The sequence below is a fragment of the Limulus polyphemus genome, unplaced genomic scaffold, assembly GCF_000517525.1.
Source record: "Limulus polyphemus unplaced genomic scaffold, Limulus_polyphemus-2.1.2 Scaffold1874, whole genome shotgun sequence".
Taxonomy (NCBI): domain Eukaryota; kingdom Metazoa; phylum Arthropoda; class Merostomata; order Xiphosura; family Limulidae; genus Limulus; species Limulus polyphemus.
This window is the reverse complement of record NW_013667484.1, coordinates 212089-222224: the sequence shown is the minus strand read 5'-3', so window position 1 is coordinate 222224 and position 10136 is coordinate 212089. Positions and strand designations below refer to the sequence as shown.

General features: G+C 30.6%; 1 protein-coding gene across 1 annotated transcript in view; it reads right to left on the bottom strand.

Moving 5' to 3' along the window:
• Nucleotides 1–1424: 1424 nt before the first annotated feature.
• The window catches only part of LOC106465222 (adenylate cyclase type 2-like), a gene marked incomplete at its 3' end in the record, with an annotated part of 160955 nt that continues 152243 nt past the window's right edge, over nt 1425–10136 (bottom strand). Inside the window, exons 14-18 of the mRNA XM_022393078.1 lie at nt 9470–9554; nt 8365–8490; nt 4468–4563; nt 3923–4092; nt 1425–1506 (exon numbers count right to left, since the gene is read on the bottom strand). Of these exons, the coding sequence (XP_022248786.1) occupies nt 1425–1506; nt 3923–4092; nt 4468–4563; nt 8365–8490; nt 9470–9554 (559 nt within the window). The remainder of the gene's footprint in view (nt 1507–3922; nt 4093–4467; nt 4564–8364; nt 8491–9469; nt 9555–10136) is intronic.

Sequence of the window (10136 nt, the reverse complement as noted above, 5' to 3'; positions counted from 1 at the left end):
AGAAAGGATTAGCTTATTTATTGGTAAAAATTTACGTTTCGTTAGCCATACATGAAAATGTGCAGTTCTACCACACATATAGCTTCAACGTTTTGCTGTGAGTTTTATCATCTTCAGATACCAGGTTTTTACCTTATTTAGATATTATGTTTTTATTCAGCTTTAGATATCAGATTTTATCGTATCTAGATGTCCAATTTTACCATCTCAGGTTATGTTAGGTTATTGCCATCTCTAGGTATCAAACTATTATCATATCTAATATTAGGTTTCTACCATCTCTAATTATTAGGTTTTTAGTCATCATAATTAGGTTTAAACTATCTCTATAAATCAGGTATTGTTATATATCATGTATTATACCATCTCTAGACATCACATTTAATCATATTTATATATCATATTTAAACTATCTTTAGACATCTGGTGTTATCATATTTACATATTTACATAAATACATTTTCAGATATAACATTTTATCATACTTAGATATCAGGTTTAAACCATCTTTTTATATCAGCTTTTGCTGTGCCATCTCTAGATATCAGATTTCTACCATTTTTTGGATATAAGATTTTTGTCATATATTTTTAGGTACTATATCCAAGTATCAGGTTTTTATCATTTCTAGGAACCAGGGGTTTAGTTTTTTACAATTCTGGGTATCATGATTTTACCACTTCTAGATAATAGCCTTTTTATTACATTTAAATTTCAAATATTTACCATCTCAAGACATCAGATTTTTTTGATGAATCTGGAAACCAATTTCCTTTTAATAATTCTGGAGATCAGCTTTTCACTTACTCTAAAATAAAGTTTTTGTTTATTCTAGAATAAGGTTTTTACTAACCTTAGAATGAGGTTTTTATTGACTCTAGAATGAGGTTTTATTTACATTAGAATAAAATGTTTAATTACTCTAGTGATTATCTGTTTGCTTAGTCTATAATAAGGTTTTTACGTACTCTAGAATCATTTTAGTATTTACTTTAGAAACAGGTTTTTACTAACCTTAGAATCAGGTTTTTATTAACTCTAGAATCAGGTTTTATTTACATTAGAATAAAATGTTTAATTACTCTAGTGATTATCTGTTTGCTTAGTCTATAATAAGGTTTTTACGTACTCTAGAATCATTTTAGTATTTACTTTAGAAACAGGTTTTTACTCACTCTAGTTTGAAATTTTTTTATTTACTCTAAAGTCAGATTTTTACTTTTGCATGAGGTAAATTTTCCTTTATATAGATCATCTATTTATTTTATTTAGTTATGAACTTTTATTGTCTCCAGAGAAATCGTAAAATTCTCGTTTACCTTATTCCTATCATGCTAAAACAAAAGAGAGAAGAAAAACAACGTTAATTTTTACATTAAAAATAGAAGAACATTTAACCTAGAATACAAATCAGAAATTTTTACCTGTCTATCTAAGACATGAAGAACAATAAAAAATATCACTAGAAACGACACATCGTAGAAGAACGAAAGGGTTTCGATCATCCTGAAAAAATGTGTCATGATTTTAATATAGTGCAACGAACAATTTATACTGAAATCTGGAAAATAATTAGTAAGTAACAATGATGGGAAATTTATTGATTTCAACATGAATATTGTAAAGTAAATACGCATACTACTGACACGTACTAAACAATAAACATGAACCTACTAATAAACTATAAAGTGGATAAGATTGCGAGGTAAATAAATATACTGTTATCACTTATTAAACATTAAACATGAACCTACTGATAAACCATTAAGTAGATAAGATTGTGAGGTAAATAAATATACTGTTATCACTTATTAAACATTAAACATGAACCTACTGATAAACCGTAAAGTAGATAAGATTTTGAGGTAAATAAATATACTGTTATCACTTATTAAACATTAAACATGAACCTACTGATAAACCGTAAAGTAGATAAGATTTTGAGGTAATTAAATATACTGTTATCACTTATTAAATATTAAACATGAATATACATGAATTAAACATTAAACATGAATAAATATAAATATATTGTTATTACTTATTAAACATTAATAAACATGAACCTACTGATAAACTATAAAGTAGATAAGATTGTGAGGTAAATAAATATACTGTTATCACTTATTAAACATGAACCTACTGATAAACCATAAAGTAGATAAGATTGAGAGGTAATTAAATATACTGTTATCACTTATTAAACATTAAACATGAATATACATGAATTAAACATGAATATACATGAATTAAACATTAAACATGAATATACATGAATTAAACATTAAACATGAATATATATGAATTAAACATTAAACATGAATAAATATAAATATATTGTTATCACTTATTAAACATAAACCTAATGATATTTTAACTCTTCCTGTTCTAGCTATATCAATACTGAAGATGGAAGACTATGAGTTTGTAGTGCTAAATTAAAATATATATTTTTATGATTTATCTTAATATATCATTATTTTCAAATCTTTGTGAAATTTCAGTGTTGTACTTAACACAGAATTATGTCTTCGTTCCTATTCGTGTAGATCAGATTAACCAACCTCTGCTCAAAAACATTTACTGATTTGACAAAACAAGATAACACTTAAGTCACTGAGTTAATCTTGAGAAGCTAGTATAACTAAAATACTCTTTTTATGAAACGGAACTGATCTAACGAATATTTTTTCCCGAATTTTTTGTAAGTTATACTTATGTAGCTTCTTCAATTTGAAAAGTCTTCTGATGAAATAAACATAAAAAAATGCCTCTGTAACTCTAAGAGCCCATGAATGAAAACAAAGATGAAAACTTATATGTCAACCACATTACATCTGCCATATCCCGTGCAGAAGTGGTTTTTCACCCAATAGCAGGGCTCTTCAGGTCAGCTGAGATACGTTATCGATACTTATAAGCACATCCGATAAATGTTATTATATTTTTTCTTACGAGGTTGACCATATTTTTATGTAGTAGTCTTAATAATATATTTAGATTCTAATCCTCATAAAAATTGAGCCAATTGCTGCTCAAATTGCCCATGTTTAATTAAGAGTAAAAATCCTATATGAATATCACAGGTACCACTATGCCCAATGTGTTTTAACTAAGAGTAAAAGTCCTATATGTATATAACATGTAACACTATACCCAATGTGTATTAATTAATAGTAAAAGTCCTATATGAATATCACAGGTACCACTATACCCAATGTGTTTTAATTAAGAGTAAAAGTCCTATATGAATATCACAGGTACCACTATACCCATGTGTTTTAATTAAGAGTAAAAGTCTTATATGAATATCACAGGTACCACTATACCCAATGTGTATTAATTAAGAGTAAAAGTCGTACATGAATATCACAGGTACCACTAAACCCAATGTGTTTTAATTAAGAGTAAAAGTCCTACATGAATATCACAGGTACCACTATACCCAATGTTAGTGCTTCTCAATAAACGGTGTTGAGTAAGAGTACAACAAATGTTTCACGCATGTATACATAATTTCAGTCACCATAGCCACTGCAGCGAATAGAGCTGTGAAACTTAGAAAAAGGGCATTTTCCCGAAACGTTGCTTGAAGTAAATTTGGCATTAGTTTTTCTACTTAATATTCATGTAAAGTGCGTCTCTTGGATTTGTATATATATAGTTTTTATACAGTTTTCTTATTTGCAGTATACAGTATGACCTCACATCAATGTCTTGTATCAAGAACTTTTCCAAAACTGCGAAAAAACTGTTATTTTTGTAGATTCTTTTTTCTCAGTTTATGTGTACTGACAATGTCTTAAATATTTTTCTGAACGTTATTAATTTTTTTTTGTTTTCTCGGAGACTCATCACAATTAATTTTACAAAAAATAACACTTTTAGTTTCAGTTTTTTTAATAAGTATTATAATGTTTACCCGTCGCTCATGCCCAGGTCTTCGACGTACAACAAGTTGGGCTTGACAATTACAAAGATCACCGCAAACGCCACCACTCCAGTAATCATGACAACCAGCTTCAGTAAATAGTTAATACGTAAAAACACGGATACTGTTGTCAGTGTAAGAATTGTCGTGAACTGGTGATACTGTAAAATATATGAAAATAACATCACTAACAAGATACGGTCATTGTATAAACAAGAAATGTAATCCACAAAACACTAGGCTTTTACCTATACTTATATATTAACCTTGTCAAGCTATATGATCCAAGCTCAACAGAAGAAGTAAGATTGGGTGTATATTGCTCATTTGGACAAGTTCTTTGCGTCTGGCCTAAGCTTATCAGATTGAACGTACGAGCTTGAAAATATTTTGTTTAGAAGAACCTTACATTTTTAGTAAGTTGAAAATTTAAGAAATCTATAATGCTGAGTATAAATATAGTTGTAGAACCTCACAGATATCTCACTTTTCAAGAAAAATATTTGGAAAAATTATACTAATAACGTAAGTATTACTTGAAAAAACTGGCAGTCATGCTCTTGGCTTCCAGTGGAGTTAGTAATATTCAAATATACTTTCGTTCTGACAGGTGGTTCAGTGTAGCAAATCACCTAGATACCGAGGGAAAAAAAGAAATATTGCTTGAGAAGAGGCACTTAATCACAGAATTTGAGCACTTAATCACAAAATATGAGCACTTTAACACAGAACCTGAGAACTTAATCACAGAATCTGAGCACTTAATCACAAAATCTGAACACTTTAACACAGAACCTGAGAACTTAATCACAGAATCTGAGCTTCTTTAGACTTTGAAAACTATAATCCAACAAAAAGAAACAACATTTGTAGGGCATTTTATCAGGGTGTGACTCAAACCTAAACTTACGAAGAAATTTGACAACTGGACCTTGGTAAGAGTGAATTTTGAAACATCCGGTGAACCCTTATGGAAGTTTTATTTCAAATATCCTTAAGTGTAGTTCCAGATGGCGTTCTTTCTGATAGTGGAATATCAGTTTAAAATTAGGCTACTTTTGGTGTGAATGTGTTTTCGTTAAGTAAATTTTAATATATATATACATATATATATATACATATTTAAACTCATAAGTCTCTCTTGTTTAGACCTACTTAAAATCTAACTCTTACAAGAAAGCCAAACACGTTTATTTTGAATAGCAAAAACTACACCTTATACCTTACCTAACATAACTAATATTGTAAGTTCAACTAACTGTAATTAAGTATTCGAAAAGGGTTAGCATATAATACAATAAGTTTTATTATCAGTTACTTTAGAATCTTTTTTTTACGATTTTTTGTGTGTAAGTACTAATGATATCTGCTAAACCCCGAAGTGTTTAGCCACACATCTAATCTGTGACGTCAGAAAGGTTTGGATATAATGATATAAATGATATAAATTACAAAGAAATTAATTAACACTGGGTGGTAAAGTTTTAGCACAAACAGAGTGTAGTATCTGAAGGTTTAGTGTTTGATTGGCCCGGCAAGGCCAGGTGGTTAGGGCGCTCGACTAGTAATCTACGGGTCGGGGGATCAAATCCCCGTCACACCAAACATGCTCGCCCTTTCAGCCATGAGAGCGTTATAATGTGACGGTCAATCCCACTATTCGTTGATAAATAAGTAGCCCAAGATTTGGCGGTGGGTGGTGATGACTAGCTGCCTTCCCTCTAGTCTTACACCGCCAAATTAGGGACGGCTAGCGCATATAGCCCTCGTGTAGCTTTGCGCGAAATTTATAACAAACCAAGTGTTTGATTAGTAATTCATGTACCCCAGTGCTACAGCGGTATGTCTGCGGACTTACAACGCTAGAAACCGGGTTTCGATACTCGTGGTGAGCAGAGCACAGATAGCCCATTGTGTAGCTTAATTACAAATAAACAAAGAAACTAGTAATTATATATATATATATATATATATATATTAACATTTCAAAACTTAAAAAACTAGTGAAAATAACCCCATCACTTCTGTGGTGGATGTGGGCTAGTGGTTACCGTGTCTAGCTATGTAACGAAAGGTCCGAGATTCGAACTACGATAAGCCGCTAAACACATTTGCATTTCTGTGAACGCGTTTTAATTATGAAAAGCAATCTCAGTATGCGGTTAAGAATATCCGCGTAGGCGGCGGGTGATGCTGACTGGTTGCCCTCGTACTAAGTAGCAGTTCTGAATTACGGATGGCTATGCCTGGATCATATAAATTTCTGATCTAACCATTTAGCCCATCTGTTGCATGAGGTACCGCTAAGGATAAAAATGTCAAATAAAGACCTTGTTTCTATCACTTAAGATATTCTTGTGACAATAACGTTTTGACCTGCCTTATTTCTTATACGAGACAAACCAAGAAACATACAATATAATCAGTTTGATTAACTTGTTGCTATCCAATCTCTAGAAATCATACCATAATGCCCGACAATATAACCTTTTACCGTATTTTCACGCAAATAATCCCCCCCCCCCCTGTATATCCCGTAACTGAGGAAAACATTTCTCTTAGAAACTTCTAAGCATGTTACCCGCAGTCGTGGTAACACAATAAAACCCTCACTAAACAGAGATTCCGGATACTATTGGTTGAATCTACAAGAAGTCTTTCCACCAATCGGAAACAGGGATAAGCCATCCAATCAGAACACGTCCTCCACAATCTCCAGAGTAGTAATTGTAATATATTCAAACACTGATAAATATAGTCAGAAGTATTCGTATTTATACTTTGTCCTTTGACCAGAGAATAACATATGTATCTATTGCCCGATTGATAAATAGTTTAAAGTGTTGAACAAGAACAACACGACATAAACGAATATTTGGAATAGAAAATTGACAATTTCAGTCTTAAAAACAAACAAACAAACAAAATTACCATATTACCCGCACACGAGTATACCCAGCAGTTGGCATTTGTGAAAACTAATTTAACATATAGCCTGCGGGTTATTTGCGTCAATGTGCGGTAACCATCATATTTCCTTGGATTTATTGGTCAATCATATAGATTTTCAGGTTTTATTTGATCTAGTTTTTATAATTATATAGATTTTCAGACTTTATTTGATCCAGGTTGTATAATAATATATATTTTCAGGTTTTATTTGATCTAGGTTGTATAATCATATGGATTCTCAGGCGTTATGATAACAATACGAAGGTGATGTGACACTCAGCGTTCTGTCTATGCATAATCAAGCTATTGAAAGAACAGTTAGACTTATACAACTTAAAGGAGAAAAATAAGCAAACTCTACATCAGCTAAGCTGGACCACTCCAGCTCTTTTTCATCTAGTTTTTTAAGGTACTACATAAACAGAAAACGATCTTGGAAGCTATCCTAACCCAAAACGAATCAAGCTAATATTGGCGTTAAAACATAAACTAACGTATCACTGTTATAACTACGGTGATCAAACATTTAAAGAAAGTAAAAATCGTTCAAAATGGTAATAACAGAAGCTCAGATTTCCAGCTTAAAATAAATTAATAGTGTCTATCAAAACCTTGTTTTTCGCGGTGGTTACATTTTCTAATATTGCAATTGGATAGAAGAACCTATAATGTTTCTCTGGTCATTTTGAAAAATTGAGCTCTAACTCTCGACGCAGCATCACGTGTATTGGTTAAAGAAATAACGTTAAAAGATGCTTACTGAAGTAAGAGTGAATTTGAAACATTAAAGTCACATTTCTATGTCGTTTAGTAGCAAAACTTGATTACAATAAAAGACAAATAACTAAGGTTTGTGAATATCTAAGACCAGAACAAGAGTATTAAATCATATACCTCAACACAAGTACATATTTCTAGTATATTACATAATAAAAAATAAACTATTTATGTTGCTGTCAGTAATCTGACAAGGATCAACAGTGCTGGAAATAAAGTCTAGAAATGTTTGAAAAATGTTCCATTTTTTTATCTTTTGACCATTACTCTTTTATTTTTTCGTGTATAATAACTACGGTATATATATATATATATATATGTATGTATATATATATATATATATTACACTGCGCTATTGAATTAATTAATTTTTTATAGGGTCAAAACCGTAATGGACAGAAACGATCACACTAATTATAGAAGATGCAAGACAGGGCATGTTCGGTTTGATACGTAATGATGCCAATGCTCAATATAAGTGGCCATAAGATTGTAATCGTAATTACCTATGAAACTAAGGTTCACTTAACGTCTTACATGCTCATTTTACAAATAACAAAATATAATCTTATAGCTATAAAAATTAGTGTAAAATAACGAACTACACACACATTTTTTTATCTACTTACAGGTTTTTTATTGTAAAAGTTAGTGATACTCTAACTTAAAATATACTGAGAGCAAAAATAAACAAAATGACATACCATGTTCACCATGCAAGCTGCCAAAATAAGAAGAACAGAAAAGAGAAAGATAAATATTCTTAATATTTGGTTCGAAGCGACATCGGTTGAGCAAGGTAAGGATCTCGTAGTTGACTCAGTCGAATGCTATAGAAATAAGATAAATTTCAACTTCTAAAACATATAATTTTTCTCCGTTACAAAAAAGGGAAACATACTGACAACACTAGACTGAATCAATACATTGTTCAAAAAATTGACAAACAAGACACGTGGAATAATTTCATCTGTTTTTTTTTGTTTGTTTTTAAAAGAAATTATTTCTTTTATATAGATTCTCTTAAAGCACGAAATATAACAAACAAACAAAAATAGAGCAGCAAATTATATTTACAGTTTTAGAAAGGATATTTATTTGCAAAAGTATTGAAAGAAAGCTTGAACCTCACATAACAATACTGGATAAAAGGTAGAAAAACTAACAAGTATGTGTAACAATTAGGACTGCCTGATAATATCAGAGAAATTTTAAAAATTAAAGCTGCCACATTAATAGCAGTTAACGTTTCTACAACAGTAACAGCTTAAGCTGCTACAAACAAAATAAACACTTCCCTTCAAGAGTTAAATATGCACCAATAGTCACAGGTAAAGATACTATAATTATAGCGGTTAAAATTGCTACAAAAATAACAATTAAAGTTGAAGTAACAATAACGAAGAAAGGTACTATAACAAACACATTTTAAGCTGCTTCGACGGTTTCGAGTTTTATCTGGAAATGTTGCACGCAAAATATGACAGTTAAAGCAGCCACAACAATTTCAACTATCACCTGGAAATGTTGCACCAAAGACATAACAGTTAAAGAAACAACAACAATTTCAACTCGCACCTGGAAATGTTGCTTCAAAGACACGACAATTAAAGAAACAACAACAATTTTGTCTCTTACCTAGAAATGGTGCACGCAAAGTACAACAGTTAAAACAACAACAATATCGACTCTCACCTGGAAATATTGCACGCAAGACACAACAATTAAAGAAACAACAATTTCGTCTCTTACCTGGAAATGATGCACGCAAAGCACGACAGTTAAAACAATAACAGTTTTGACCCTTACCTGGAAATGTTGCACGCAAGACACAACAGTTAAAGCTGCAACAACAATGAATGTTGAAACCAGAACAGTTACAGTGGTAAGATTTCTGTAAAAAAGTGTTAAGAAATTTAGATATTACTTTATGAAATTAAGACAATCACCGATATAAGATTTGGAGGAAAAGATAAAATACTAAAAGTAACATTTTATAATAAACAATAGTAACATATAAAATTCTATGATATAACACTTAGAATAAGTTGAAATGATATTATATTGTTTAATCTAAGAAGTTGACCTTTTGGCAACAAGTTCTATTTTTGGGCTTGATCTTTCGAAAATGTTTTGTATCTGTATTGTATGGCATAATTACTGTTACAAAAAAGTTTTGTACTTGTATTGTATGGCATAATTACTCTTACAAAAAATGTTTTGCACCTTTATTGTATGGTATAATTGCTGTTACAAAAATGTTTTGTACTTCTATTGTATGGTATAATTACTGTTACAAAAATGTTTTGTACCTGTATTTTATGGTTTAATTACTCTTACAAAATATGTTTTTACCTGTATTTATGGTATAATTATTGTAACAAAAATGTTTTGTACCTGTATTGTATGTTATATTTATTGTTACAAAAAATGTGTTGTACCTGTATTGTATGGTATAATTATTGTAACAAAAATG